General features: G+C 57.5%; 2 protein-coding genes across 4 annotated transcripts; both read left to right on the top strand.

Annotated features, from left to right (window-relative positions):
- The first annotated feature begins 4968 nt into the window (after positions 1 to 4968).
- IRGC (immunity related GTPase cinema) lies at positions 4969 to 8065 on the top strand. Of its 2 annotated transcripts, none has more exons than XM_032326314.1 (2): positions 4969 to 5068; positions 6544 to 8065. In XM_032326314.1, the coding sequence occupies exon 2, from the start codon at positions 6609 to 6611 to the stop codon at positions 8001 to 8003; it is 1395 nt and encodes a 464-aa protein (XP_032182205.1). In that variant the 5' UTR covers positions 4969 to 5068; positions 6544 to 6608; the 3' UTR covers positions 8004 to 8065. The 2 variants fall into 2 exon arrangements, with proteins under 2 accessions (XP_032182205.1, XP_032182206.1); XM_032326315.1 differs by having other exon boundaries at positions 4971 to 5068; positions 6506 to 8065.
- Positions 8066 to 8481: 416 nt separating this feature from the next.
- On the top strand, positions 8482 to 14636 carry LOC116579068 (interferon-inducible GTPase 5-like). Of its 2 annotated transcripts, none has more exons than XM_032323899.1 (4): positions 8482 to 8535; positions 9951 to 10080; positions 11341 to 11986; positions 12581 to 14636. In XM_032323899.1, the coding sequence occupies exons 3-4, from the start codon at positions 11383 to 11385 to the stop codon at positions 13222 to 13224; spliced, it is 1248 nt and encodes a 415-aa protein (XP_032179790.1). In that variant the 5' UTR covers positions 8482 to 8535; positions 9951 to 10080; positions 11341 to 11382; the 3' UTR covers positions 13225 to 14636. The 2 variants fall into 2 exon arrangements, with proteins under 2 accessions (XP_032179790.1, XP_032179789.1); XM_032323898.1 differs by lacking the exon at positions 8482 to 8535 and adding an exon at positions 8543 to 8703.

The following is a 14636-nucleotide window of genomic DNA, read 5'->3' on the forward strand; positions in this document are numbered from 1 at the left end:
AAAAAAAATTCTAAAACAAAATGTGATAAGCCAAAATGCAGATTAAAAAAAATCATTGATGAGTTTGCTTCCTGCAAAACCAGGGGTGGACAGTTTTCCTTCTGCTTCAGGCACCAACATGGCTCAGCATGTTGCTGGCCTTTATTTAAAATTTTGGGATCCTCTTCATTAAAATATGGATTGGGGCGCCTGGGTGGCTCAGTGGGTTAAAGCCTCTGCCTTCAGCTCAGGTCATGATCCCAGGGTCCTGGGATCGAGTCCCGCATCGGGCTCTCTGCTCCGCAGGGAGCCTGCTTCCTCCTCTCTCTCTCTGCCTGCCTCTCTGCCTACTTGTGATCTCTGTTTGTCAAATAAATGAATAAAATCTTTTAAAAAAATAAAATAAAATATCATGGATTTTTGCATTAATTTTTGTTTTTTAAAAAATATTACATTATAATATCATTTATCTCAATAACAGTTTTTTGCCCCCCCCCCCATATTTTGCACCCAAGGCCAGTGTCTCACTTGTTTGGCCATAGTCCTGGCCCTAGTTCTAACCAAATTGTGTCGCTGAGGGCAGAATGATCCCTGCCTCATCCCTGTGCTCCTCTCACAACACTCTTCAAAAGGCCTTCAATGCTTTCAATGAAAGCAACAGGTAGCAGTTATATACATCCTCAGTGTGGTCTATCATGAGATCTGGGCCCTGATTGCCTCTCAGACCTCATCTTCTAGCACTCTCTCCTTGGGTCACTCTGCCCCAACCACACCAGCCACTGGGATTCTCCCCCAGACACACAAGACTCAGTTATGCCTCAGGACCTTTGCATATCCATGCCCTCTGTCTGGGCATGTCTTCCCCTGATGTCCACATGGCTTGTTTCCTTAGTTCATTCAGACCTTGGCTCAAACAGAATGTCACTTTCTCGGGCCTTCCTGCACCACTCTTTCAAAAATAGAACACTTCCGGGGCGCCTGGGTGGCTCAGTGGGTTGAAGCCTCTGCCTTCGGCTCAGGTCATGATCCCGGGGTCCTGGGATTGAGCCCCGCGTTGGGCTCTCTGCTCAGCAGGGAGCCTGCTTCCTCCTCTCTCTCTGTCTGCCTCTCTGCCTGCTTGTGATCTCTGTCTGTCAAATAAATAAATAAAATCTTTAAAAAAAAAAAAAATAGAACACTTCCTCCCCCAAGTCACTTGGCTATTTGGTGGCCTAAAACAATGCTTGATTTCCCACAAGTCTGTCCCGTAAGTGGGAAATTCTAAGCTCAGCTGGTTCTTCTGTTTCCATGTGGTAGCAGCTGGGGTGGTTCTTGCGGCTGCATTCATTTGGAAGTCAGTGGGGACCCGAATGTGGTGGGTGGCTTCTGTCTTTCCATGGGATCTCTCCAGCTGGGTAGGAGGACCTCTACTTGGTAGGTCACTTTCTGAGAAAGAGAAAGCAGAAGGCGCCACCTCTTAAGTCTAAGCTTGCAAGTCTCAGCAAGTCCTTTCAGCTATATGTCATCGATCAGAGCAAGTTACAAGACCAGCCCAGGTTCAAGGGGAGAGGCCAGAGACTCCCACTCTTAGTGGGAATAGTGGCATGCACCACCCAACGTTACAGGCAACCGACTTGATCCTTGCTTTCTTGTTCTTTTTTCTTCTCACTATTGATACTACCTTATTTTGGTTTATTATCTTTATCTTTCAAAAAAATATAAGCTCCACGAGAGTAGGGGCGGTCTGTATGTCAGTGCCTACAACTGTGTCTAGCCAGTACATACTGAAAGGAAGGAAGGAAGGAAGTCAGTCAGTCAGTCAGTCCTTGGGGACCAACTTCCGGTTTTCTCAGGACTATGGTGACTGGAGACAAGGTGAAGACCACATGTGTCGACGTTCCTAGGGAATTGCTTTAGGCTTTTGAAGAGACACGGGGAGGACAGGGAGGGAAGGAGGATTGGGAGCAGTCAGCAGAAATGGGAGGAAGAAGAGGAGGCAAAGGGCTGGGAGTTCTGTGAGGGAGGCAGGGCCTGGCACAAAGCAGGTGTTCAGCAAGTGTGTGTTCTGTGAATGAACTTCCTCCAAGAAGCCCTCCCTGACTCCACCTTCTCCAGCGCTGGGTCAGGCATCCCCTTGGTTCTCACACTCATCCAGGGACTCCAACCCTACTTTATCCCTGTGGGTTGTCACTGTCAGGGGAGGGTTCTATTTCCCTCACCGGACTCCTGTGAGTCCTATGCTGGGTTCCGAACATCAACCAACAGGTCCTCGGTGCTCAGCAAGCATATGCTGCGGAAACTGCCCCCCTGTAGGAAAGGGCTATCGCTGTCATTGCTGTTCCCTGCCTGGCAGACACAGAGTGGACACTCAGGAATCACCTTCATTGATTCTAAGATGCACTCCCCCTGCCCTGCCCCCACATTTTGACGATTCTGAAATCAGGAAGAGTCACCAGGCATGGCACCTAACAGTCACCGTGGGCCAGGCAGCCATTGTGACGTAGCCGTCACTGCCTGAGGTGATAATGAGCTGCTTTTAATAGCATCGTCCCTGCTCCTGATGGCACGGGAGGGTGTGGTGTGTGGGAAAGCAGGGGTGTCCGCTGCTCAGAGGCAGGAGTGATCCAACAGCGTCAGACTCTGTGGTTAGCAACAGCTTAGCCAATTTATTTCCCTTGTATCTTCCTAGTAAGATACACCCACAAAGTGATGCACAATAAAAAAAAAAATCGGTACTTTCTACATTAGTCTACAAAGAGTAAGTGTAAAATAAAAATTTTAAGTGACAAGGAAACGTCGTGTCAGACTTGTATTGGCAGCAATTTGTCCCCTTGTTAGGGGAATGGAAAATGGTGCGACTGACACCCAGTGACACCTTCGATCTGATTATACAGGGAACCCGTGGAAAGAAGGAATGAATAAATGCGCTCATCTCATTTGTCTCCGTCTTCCTCTCGATCCCAGTCTCAGCTCCTGGGTTTTATGTCTGTCTGGGGATGACAGGTGGGAGAACAGAATTCTAGTCCCAGTTAAATGAGCTACCTCGTCTGACGGGCTTCCCACGGCGCCTGGCACTTTGGAAACATCCAGTCCGTGGGCGCTCTGCCTCGTGTATGGCTGTGTCAGCCGCCCACAGCAGCCTGTGGGGCCTATAAGGGCAGGGATGAGTTTGAGTCTCACCTCTGGACCAGTACGGGGACTTGGCTATTCGGTTTCAGCAGATGTTCGTGGAATGACCAAATAACCGTGTGAATTACAGGGTAAATGGGAACTCTCTGTCGTATCAGGGTCTTTGCACCAGCTGGTCCCTTGGCCTGGGCAGCAACTCCCTATCAGGCTGTCGGGCTCACAGATCTCAGCTCAGCTGCCCTCTCTTCCAGGAAGCCCTCCCTGACCCCCGGGCGGGGTCAGGTATCCCCTTGGCGTTCCCCCAGCCCTCTGGAGACCTCCGTCGCAGTGCTGGGTCATCACTGTCTGCGGATGGATGAGACTCCCACATGGGAGAGAGCCCAGGGCGATCTTGGTCACTGCTGCCCAGGCTAGTGTGACGAATGAGCAGGAATGAGAAGGCTTGGCAGACAGGCTGCAGCCTCTCCCTGGCGGGCACCCTCAGGAACCGGTAGCGGCGCCCCTGGCAGTGTGCCAGCCTGCATCGGAGGCATTTCGGCAGGTGTCCGGCTTTGTCTTGGCCCTCACCCGGGCCGAGGGCAATCTTCCTTCCCTCTGACCTGGAGCCCCTGAGGGCAGAGCCTGGGGCTGAGCACTTCCGGGGCGCTGGCTCGTGGCTGGCTGGGGCCTGGGGATCTGGAGCGGGGGCTGAACGAATGAGGCCCGTGAAGCGGGAGGTGGGCTCCCAGGGCCACGGCCCGTGTGTGTCGTCCACGTGTATTGGAGTCTCTCGTGGCCGCAGGGCTGTGTGTGCCTGAACGTGTATGGCTGCACGTCGCCTGACTGCCGCTGTCCTGTTATAACTATATTGGAGGGTCTGGGTCTCTGCTCTCCCTCTTGGGTTGGTGCGCGTGTCTGTGAATTTAGGGAAGAATCCAGGTCTGCGTGCTTGGTGTCTGGGAACGTCCGCAAATATTTTTTAATCTCTTGACCTCCAGCTCCTTCCCTGCGCTTCCGTCCCATCCCGTGGCTCTATACCTTCTCGCCCCCTCCGTAACCGGTGCCTCTGACGGGTCCTCCCCTGGCTCTCTCTGAGGTGGAGACTGGTCCATTCTGTCTTCCTGCTGGCCTCTCCCTCTACTTTTTCTAGGGGAGTCTCTTTCCCCAACCCCAACTCTGCCTTGTCCCGGGGCCCTTGCCTCAGCCTCGCTTCTCATTCATGTTGCTCCCTACTTCCACCTCACCATTTGTCACAGTGCTGCCACCTTCAGTGATCGAGAGGAAGCAGAGGAGGCAGAGGGACCGAGGGGACCAGGATGTCACACTAGATTGGGCACAGAGCTGGGATTTGAACGGGCTGGGCTGGGCAGGAGAGGACGTTAACGTGCGGGGCAAGGAGAGGCCTGGACACTGGATAGTGCACAGAGCTGTGGCACTGCGTTAGTCCTGGCCAGGACCCAGCAGAGCCGTGGTGGCAGTGACCTTGTGGGTGTTGCAGACCTGGCCTGTCCCCGCAGCCAGCACTGGCGAAGCTAAGCCAGCAGCCTCAGAGATCGCACACTGTGGGACAGTAGGTGAGTAGATGGTGTGGGGAAGAGAGCGTGAATGGCTTTTTGGGCAACAGTCCCCTGAAAGGAGAAGAAATAGAGGGTGGGTGGTGAGCAGGCTCAGGCCCTTGGATATCAGGTGGCAGAGCTGGGACTGGGTCCTATGGGTGACGGAGAGCACAGATGGGTGGTCCTCCCCTTGTTGGGGGAGGACTGAGGGCCCAATGTGACCAAGAGGGGGGCCGCAGGAGCAGCTGGGGGAGGGGGTCCCTGCCCCAGAGTGGGACCCCGCCCCCTGACATCACTGTCACATTATTGCGCTAGGGTTGGCTGACCAATAAGCTGCTGCTTGCTCTTATAATGGGTCCTAGCAACGGGTCTGACCTTGGGCTAACAGGAGAGGAGACCCCACCAGCGGGGAAAGTGTGAGGGGAGAGGGAGAGCCTGCAGGGCGGGTGAGTCTGGCTGGGCCCTGTGGATGAAGGGAGGCGGGGGCTGCCAGGACCAAGCCGAGCTCCCTGGCTGCCTGGCCCTGGCTGCTGGGACTTGCCCCCACATCTGCTTTCCTCTCCTTGGGCCATATCCTTCCATGGCTCAGGGGGACAGGGTGCAGGGAGAGTGGGCAGAGCACGGGAGAAATGTCCCTATCCGGGATGGGGTGCAGAGCTGGCGGGAATAATGTAATAAGGACAAATTTCTGTGGGGGGTAGACAGGGACAGCCAGGAGGCAAAAAGGGAGGCAAAGACATGTAGCCGAACGGAGAACTTCAGAAGGATGAGGGAGCCCAGGGAAATAAGCTTGAATCCTGGCTGGGACTCTGTGCAGGGACCTCACTTGTGTGGTCTGAGCGCCTCGGTCCCTCTGTCTGATGGGGACAGTGATCTCTAGTGTGAGCTTACCTTGGCCACCGGGGCAGGGCTGGGTGTTTAAGGAGAAGGACTCCCAGTGTCTGGGCATCTCCTTATGCCAGGCTCCGTCCACCAGCTGAAACCCAGGACGTTGCCTAGGGCCAGACGGGTGAGCTCACGACCCTCACAGGCCGCCTTAGCCCCGTGAGATAGCAAGGGTGTCTTCCGCGTGTCTTCCGCGGGGCACTCGAAGTCTCACAGCTTGAAGTCACCCAGCTAGGAATGCTAACCAGGCTGAGAACGCTTACTGCCTGCTGTGAGCCATGCACTGTTTCAAAACACTTTCTGTGTATCAACTCACTTAATTCTCGAAGACCTGAGTAGGGGTTTGCTATTAACCACAGTGACTGGCTTCATCTTACAGATGAGGGGAAGGAGACAGAGTGTTTCAAGTCACTCAGCCCGTACGTAAGGGAGCCAGGATTTGAGCCTGGGTCTGGCTCCAGGGTCGGGGTCCCCCTCAGTACCCCTTCCCGCTGTCCCCCACGGCAGTAGGGGCAGGAGCCGAGTGTGCTCAGCCTGGGCCCAGGGGCTGGGCTTCCACCCTTTCCTTCGGAGGCCTGGCTACCACATTCGTGCAGCCTGGTGCCCAATGAAAACACAGGCCCCTGGCTCAAGTATCCGTAAGAATTTCAGTCAGCGTCAGCAGAGCGTTAAGCTGAGAGCTGAGCCTTCCAAGCCTGGGGCTCTGTGTGACCGCCCGGGTCACAAGCAGCCATCAGGCCCTTTCCCTGAAGACTCCCGTGCACCGCAGGAGGCACTCGCTATGCCTTTTACACAGAGGAACAGGCTCAGAGAGGTGCCTCGCTCTGCCCCAGGTCACACAGCAAGTCAGAAGCAGGGATGGGATGTGAGCCTAGGCCTGTGAGACCCCAAAGCCCCCCACCTCGTGCCAGATCTGTACCCGGGTTTTTTGAGAAGGGGTGGGCCAGAGGGACTGCCCTTATGTCCTTGGTGTCTCTCTCTCCCTACCCGGCACCAAGGCCCAGGAGAAGTGAACGGCTCCCTTCTACCCCCGCAGACGCTGAGGACCACGCGTCCCGTGACTCTCCCCCAGCTCCCGTGCCCTCCGAACCGCTGGTCACCATGGCTACTTCGAAGTTGCCAGCAGTGCCCGGGGAGGAGGAGACCACCATCCTCATGGCCAAGGAAGAGCTGGAGGCCCTGCGCACGGCCTTCGAGTCGGGCGACCTCCCGCAGGCGGCCTCTCGCCTCCGGGAGCTGCTGGCCTCCTCGGAGAGCATCCGCCTGGAGGTGGGAGTCACAGGCGAGTCGGGCGCTGGCAAGTCCTCCCTCATCAACGCCCTCCGCGGCCTGGGCGCTGAGGACCCCGGTGCGGCCCTCACAGGCGTCGTGGAGACCACAATGCAGCCCTCGCCCTACCCACACCCCCAGTTTCCCGACGTGACCCTGTGGGACCTGCCGGGGGCCGGCTCTCCGGGCTGCCCGGCTGACAAGTACCTGAAGCAGGTGGACTTCGGCCGCTACGACTTCTTCCTGCTGGTGTCCCCCCGCCGCTGCGGGGCCGTGGAGACCCGCCTGGCCTCGGAGATCCTGCGCCAGGGCAAGAAGTTCTACTTCGTGCGCACCAAGGTGGACGAGGACCTGGCGGCCACACGCACCCAGCGGCCGTCGGGCTTCAGCGAGGCGGCCACCCTGCAGGAGATCCGGGACCACTGCGCAGAGCGGCTGCGGGCGGCCGGCGTGAGCGACCCCCGCATCTTCCTCGTGTCCAACCTGTCGCCAGCCCGCTACGACTTCCCGCTGCTCATGTCCACCTGGGAGCACGACCTGCCGGCCCACCGGCGCCACGCCGGCCTGCTTTCTCTGCCCGACATCTCGCTGGAGGCCCTGCAGAAGAAGAAGGACATGCTCCAGGAGCAAGTGCTCAAGACGGCCCTGGTGTCGGGCGTCATCCAGGCCCTGCCCGTGCCCGGGCTGGCGGCCGCCTACGACGATGCCCTGCTCATCCGCTCGCTGCGTGGCTACCACCGCAGCTTCGGCCTGGACGAAGACTCTCTGGCCAAGCTGGCCGAGCAGGTGGGCAAGCAGGCGGGGGACCTGCGCTCTGTCATCCGCTCCCCGCTGGCCAATGAGGTGTCGCCAGAAACGGTCCTGCGGCTCTACTCGCAGTCGTCAGATGGCGCCATGCGGGTGGCCCGTGCCTTCGAGAGGGGCATCCCCGTGTTCGGCACCCTGGTGGCCGGTGGCATCAGCTTCGGCACCGTCTACACCATGCTCCAGGGCTGCCTCAACGAGATGGCTGAGGACGCCCAGCGGGTCCGCATCAAGGCCCTGGAGGAGGACGAGCCGCCGTCTGAGGTCAGCCTGGAGGCTGCCGGCGACAATGGCGTGGAGAAGCGGGGTTCCGGGGAGGGGGGCTGTGAGGAAGCCCCGCTCTCGACCCGCCGGAAGCTTGGCCTCCTCCTCAAGTATATTCTGGACAGCTGGAAGAAGCGGGACTTGTCGGAAGAGAAGTGAACGTGCGGACCCACCCCCTGCCTCACCCACAGACCAAGCCTTAACAAAACCAGCTTAACAAAGCCTGTGTGCTGGAAATGTGTGCGCCGAGGGCCCGATCTTGTCACTGGGTGGGGGGGGGGGATGGTGGTGCAGAGGGGCCCCGGGAGGCCTGTGGGACACACTGAACCGGGATGGGACTTGCTCTGGGCGGGGAGAGCTTCAGGGTGTGGATGGCAGGCCAAGGGCGCCTTGGTGGGGTCTCTCTCCCTGGTCCCCTGGTAGCCAAGGGAGATTTGTGGGGCAATGGGACAGCCAGGCCTGGATCCAAGACAGGCATCAACTTAGTGGAGACTGGGGCTGGCAGTGGTACTTATTTTTGCTGCCATCTTCGGTCCCTTTCCGGGAAGCCCCGCTTCCCACAGGCCTCCTCTGGAGGGGGAGGGGCAGCCAATCGGTGCCCAGGATGGACACAATGGTGCCTGGCAACCGGTCAAACAGGGTGGGGGACATGCAGGACATCCTGGGTCAGTCCTGCTGCCAGCAAGTGATGGTGGGTGTGGGGGGCCGGGGAGGTGGGAGGCCCGACGGCTTTGTGCTGGCCTCCGCGGGGAGCCTGGGGCAGCGGGAAGCTGGTGGCCCTTTCTCTGCCCATCGGAGGAGAGAAGGGGCTGAGGGTGAATCCTGCCACCTAGAACAGGTCGCGTTGGAGAGCGTGCAGGTGTGTGTGCGGGAACCTGTGTGGTGATAAGCTTTCTGGTGTGTGTGTGAATGTGAGGGGCCTGGGTGAGCGTCCAGGATTCCAATGCTGTGGGTCTGAGGTGGTGGGCAGCCCGCTGACTGGAGTTGGACCGGCCGTGTCTGCCTGGCTGTGTGGGTGCACGAAGGCTGGGGTTGTGCTGAAGGCCAAGGGGCCCAAGCCGGGGTGACAGCGGGCGGTGGATGGGGAGACTCCTGAGAGAGGCACATGGCTGCAGGCGTCCCTGTGTGTGGGCAACATGAGGCAAGGGGATCCGTGTCTGCAAAACCAAACCCGGGGCGTGCGCTCACTCTGCCCTTGGCTCTTCGGTGGGAATGCAAAAGTGAACGTGACCCCTTCCTACACGCTCAAGCCCGACCTCACATGCCAAGTCAAGGGTCACATATTTAGAAAATTTAAAACTACCCGATTAGGGGCTCTGGACAGGACGGGCTGCCCCTAGGGCTTCTGTGGTCTTGGACAAGCGGTCGGGGAAGGGCTGGATTTAGGTGCAGAGAAAGATGAGTTTCCAGGAATTCACAAGGCAGCTGTGTGCAAGACCGGTGGCAGAGCAGGGACTGGAGGGCAGGGGAGGTGGCCTCACCCCCTAGGTACTCACGAATACCGCCTATGGATATTCCCAGATCTGGGGAGGGTTCTTGCCTTACTTGGGGGCCTCAAATGACCTTGAACCTAGGAAACAGGTCCAGACAAGGAGGGGCCAATTTCCCCTGGAGGATTAAAGGGGGTGCCAGTCCCCTCTGCTGCAGAGCTCTGGGTTTTGCAACAGGATTCTTCCTTTCCTGGAAGGCCTTCCCATTGGCTCTGCCAGGACTATGTTTGGGTTCACCTGGACCTTTCTGTACTTAAGAGGATGTGGGGATGATGGAAATTATAATAGTGGAAATCCCAGACTCCCAGATATGAGGACGGGATGGTCCACTCCAAATCTGTTCTCAAAAACACAGCCCACATCCCTATACCTGTGCACCCTCAGACATCATCCTAAACACAGGACCCCTGGGCCCGAGTGGCTGGGATGGAAAGGTCAGGCATGAGTAGTGTTGCTCCCCACACAGATCCTAAGGTTAAGACCCACGGGTCACCCTGTCCTGTCCTTTCTGCCACCATCTCTGCCTCTGCCTCATCCCGCAAAGGCCACTGGGGGCGCTTTCAATGTCCACCACGCACCTCTCCCTTACCTGTTGAAAACCCATGGCTACCCACAGAGAAAGACCAAGTGCAGCCTGATTCTCCAAGCTCTTCCCAAGCTGGCCTCCGAACCTCGTCGACAGTAGACCCTGAGTCTTCCTAAAACAGAGCTGGAGGGCCCTGGGGAGTCATCGACCCATTTCACAGGTGAGGAACGGAATGGATCGGGGAAATAAAGGCTGCAGAAGGGGACAGAAGCCACCCAGTGTAACCCAAGTCCCTAGCATGGCTGGGACTAGTCGCTGTCCTGCGTTCAGTGTCAGCACTGGTTACCCAGGCCATCACACCAAAGAGTACTCGGAGGCTCAGAGGCTGGGCGGGGTACGTGGAGGCACGCACTGCGGTTCCCCAGCAGATGGGGGTACTGGGAAGCCAGTGACAGTGGGGGCGGCGTCTTCACACGTGCTCCAGGCCCGTCCTGTCGAGTCTCTCTTCTTGGTGTTGGAGCTGCAGTGCCCAAAGAGGTCCTGCCTGGCCCACAGTGGGTGATCGGCTGCGCAAGGATGGGGTGGGGAGGCTGTATGGCAAAAGGATCGGAGGGGGCCGATCCACATCCTGGCTCCAGGGCAGGCTGGAAGACATTTGGTGAGTGGCTTTTACCTCCCTGAGCCTTGGTTTCCTACCCTGCACAGTAGGGACTTCATCAAATGATGCTTGTGGTTAGAACAGTGGCTGGTTCTGGGTACACAGTGAGCAAACATTAGCTGCTGTCAGCAATGATGACAGGTCTGGCCCTTCATCACTGCCCTATATTGCTGATCACGGTGTTTGGCCTCTTGCTTGATCTCAGGGTTGTGAGTTCAAGCCCCATGTTGGGCAGAGAGATTACTTAAAACTAAAATCTTTTTTTTTTTTTTTTAAGATTTTATTTTATTTATTTGACAGAGAGAGATCACAGGTAGGTAGAGAGGCTGGCAGAGAGAGAGAGAGAGAGAGAGAGAAGCAGGCTCCCTGCTGATCAGAGAGCCCGATGCGGGACTCGATCCCAGGACCCTGAGGTCATGACCTGAGCTGAAGGCAGCGGCCTAACCCACTGAGCCACCCAGGCACCCCAAAACTAAAATCTTAAAAAAAAAAAAAAATTTGAATTCTACCATCGTAAGACCCATTTCCCATTCCCAACACTTCATGCACGAGCTGGGGGCCTTGGGCATCTGATTCCTCCTCTCACTGCCAAATGCAGATAGTCAGGGAATCTCCTTTACCGGCTGTTGGGGTTTTCAGAGATACTCCAAGGAGGAGAACCTGGCGGTGATGAATCAGAGTGAACTGAACTCAAGCATTTAGCACCAGGGCCTGGCATATGGTTGCTCTCTCAGTACGACTGCCGGCGATGCCTCAAGGACTGGGGCGTGCTGAGGGGTGAGAGAAACGAGGGCAAACGCTCCCTCACCTGTCCTGTTGAAGGTCGTTGATCCTGAAGACGGACGCCTGGATGTCGGGGGGCCCATGGCGAGCAGAGTCTTCCCGTCGAGCCTCAGCCAGTCCAAGACACTGAAGCTATGGGGGGACAGCAGCACTCTGAAGGGAGTCTTCGAGGCAGGGGACATGTCAGCAGTAGCCACCAAGCTCCAGGCCACCCTTTACTCGCTGGAGAATGCCAGGCTGGATGTAGGCATCACGGGTGACATGGGCTCAGGCAAGTCGACCTTTGTCAATGCCATCAGGGGGCTGGGAGACGAGGACCCCAAATCGGCCTACACGGGCGTGGTGGAAATGACGGTGGGGCCCACGCCGTACGCACACCCGAAGTACCCCAACGTTGTCATCTGGGACCTGCCGGGCATCGGTGCACCCACCTTCCAGGCTGAAAAATACCTCCAGCAGGTGCTGCCAGCCCGTTACGACTTCTTCATCATCATCAGCTCGGAGAGCTTTGCCGCCCACCACACCCAGCTGGCCCGTGAGCTCCGGCAGTGCGGCAAACGCTTCTACCTCATCCGCTCCAAGGTGGACGTGGACATCGCCGCCTCCCGCAGCCGGCGCCCCAGCACCTTCTCGGAGGAGAGGGTGCTCAGCCAGATCCGGGATGACTGCTGCCGGCGTCTGGAGGGTGAGGGGCATGCACTAGGGGCCAGGGCGGGTGGGTTCTGGAGGGGTCCCCTGCCCCTTCCCCTGCCTCTGCCAGCCAAGGCCCGCTGAGAGGAGAGAGGTCGTCCAATGTCACACTGTGTGACCGAGCTGGGCCCCACGGTGGGGTGAGGCTCACAGCTGCCATTCATTTCCTGAGAGTTGGCGCTCCTCAGGCACAGGTGACAGAGACCAATCACCTGCATTAAGGAAACGGGAGGTGGGCTGGCTCGAGTATTTGCCAAGTTAGAGCCGTGCAAATGCTACGTGCCTGCGGGGCATGGGCACCTGTGGCTGAGCACAGCTAGTGTTTAAAGGATTACCACAGGCACTGCTTCCATGCACTCACTTCACCAACCGGTTTCCCCCTTGTGTGGTTTGGTAACTTGCCCGAGGCCATTCGGGGTGTGTCGGGGGGTGTGGGGCAGCAGGGAGCAAGGCTAGAATCTGGGGCGGAGCCCACACTCTCCAGCAGGGCACTACGCGCTCCTGGGAAGTGCTCGGCCTCCTGGGCAGCTGTAGGGACCTCGGGGCCTGCTCTGGTGCCAAAACGGCATGGTGCTCTTGTATTCTGCAGTGGGGGGCCTGCAGGACCCCAAGGTCTTCCTGCTCTCCATGTTTGAGTTGGGCAAGTACGACTTCCACCTGCTGGAGGAGATGATGGTGAAGGAGCTCGAGAGCCACAAGCAGCATGCGTTTCTGCAGGCCCTGCCCAACGTCTCGAAGCCCATCCTGGAGAAGAAGGCAGCCTCGCTGCGGCAGCACATCTGGCTGGTGGCAGCGGTGGCCTCTGGCATCAACCCGAGCCCCGTGCCAGGTGTACGGGACGTGGCATGTGACCTACACATGCTCATCGACTCCCTGCAAGGCTACCGCTGCAGCTTTGGGCTGGACAAGGACTCCCTCGTCACGTTGGCGGGGCAGACGGGTCAAGCCCTGCACAAGATCCTGGAGGCAGCACAGGGCCCAGAGACCCAGGTCACCGAGGCACTGGTGGTGGAACGACTGGGCCAGGCCTCCCGGGATGCCTCTGCTTTCACCCAGGAGCTCCTCAATGTGCCCATCCTTGGCACCCTGGCCAACTGTGGCATCTCCTTCGCCACCATCTACCAGATGCTCCGCACGTCTCTGGATGAGGCGGTCAAGGATGCCCAGAGACTGCTGCTTCAGGCCTTCCTCGACGACTCCGAACACGAGTTCCCAGACAGATCCAATCCGTGATCCCAGCCCTGAGCCTAGGCCAGCTGGAGGTGGCAGCGAGGGACTGGGAGGATACGGGTTCTGTCCCCAGGCCGGGTGGTGCTGGGGGAGGGAAAGAAACTCAAGCTCTAGCTCTCCTGGACTGAGCCTGTGTGCCGTGTTTGTGGTTTTGAGCTCTGGGTTTCACGCCCTCTTTGGCCACTGCCCCCACCTTCCCTGCTCTGAACCCCCGCGTCAATCAGCAGTCCCCTGGGATGGAGAAGGAACAGGCAGGACATGGGACAGGTAACCTTTGACAAGGTGGGGAGGAACACCATTGTCTAGCTAGAGAGGGCACTTTGGAAGGTGTTGGCATAGGTCAGGGCAGTGGGGCAAAGGGTTCAGAAGCATTTCCCTAAGAGGACAGTGAATGTCACAGCTCGGAAACGGCCAGTGAGAATGATTGAGGTTCTTGCCTAAGGTCTCCGTCAGCAAGTGGCAGGGCTGGAGCCTGCCGTGGGTCTCCTGCCCAAACCTCAGCCCCTCCCTCTTGGGCTACTCCTGGCCCCAGTGTCTTCTTCCCCATGCCCAGGATTCCAAGGACCAGGACACCAGGACTGTGTGGGTATGCCCAAGGGCAGGAGAAGGCAGGGAGACCAACGGGGTACGGGGCAGCTGGCGGACAGACTCAGCTGGTGACTGAAACCAGCGGCATCCGTGAAGAGTGTGGAGCAGCAGGACTGGAGGGTCACGACTAACTGGGGATGGGTGGGATGGCCAGCCCGATTTGGAGACAAACTTTGAGAAACAGCAAGCTAAGACGTAACAGATTGAAACCGAGCAGATGAGGGCAGGGCCTATACTGAAGGACATGGTGTATCTGACCGAGGGTCCATTCTGGATTTAAAGGTAGAGACTACTTTTAAACAAGAGTAGGTAAGGTCTATGGGGAAAGGAAGCCTCCATATTTAACCAACAGGAGGCATCGTGTGTAAGGGTAAGGTCCTGTTTGCATAAGGGTAGAAGTTGTTTCAACTCAGGGTAAATACTGTGTTGAACTAGAACATGTCCTACTTTTTAACCACGTACTGAATTAGGTCCTGCATTTAACTAGGCATTTCACCAAAGGCAGGCACTGTCTTCAACTGAAGCAGAGGACACGAGGGTGCAACTGCATTTAGCCAAAGGAGGGCACGGGATTTTTCTATCAGTAACACGGAGATGGGAGGCTTGATGTCACCCCAGGAAACAGAAGAGCCATTCCTAGGGGCTTCCTCCTCAGCAAAGACTGGTTTCCATCTGCTCCTGACAACTCTATGACCTACAGTGGATGTGTCCCCGTGGGAAGGTCACTCAGGCTCTAATGGTGGCTATAGGTAATGTGCCCCCAAAGGCTGGGACCCCACTTTGTTGCTCCCATGACAGCTCACCGAGGAGAGGGAAAGACAGAAGCA

Source organism: Mustela erminea, chromosome 19, assembly GCF_009829155.1.
Source record: "Mustela erminea isolate mMusErm1 chromosome 19, mMusErm1.Pri, whole genome shotgun sequence".
In the NCBI taxonomy this organism is placed as follows: Eukaryota; Metazoa; Chordata; class Mammalia; order Carnivora; family Mustelidae; genus Mustela; species Mustela erminea.

Excerpts from the sequence above, each read along its gene's own strand:
- IRGC (XM_032326314.1), top strand. The coding sequence starts at position 6,609 with ATGGCTACTTCGAAGTTGCCAGCAGTGCCCGGGGAGGAGGAGACCACC.
- LOC116579068 (XM_032323899.1), top strand. The coding sequence starts at position 11,383 with ATGGCGAGCAGAGTCTTCCCGTCGAGCCTCAGCCAGTCCAAGACACTG. Across the intron at positions 11,987-12,580 it reads CTGCTGCCGGCGTCTGGAGG|TGGGGGGCCTGCAGGACCCC; the intron begins GTGAGGGGCATG and ends TGTATTCTGCAG.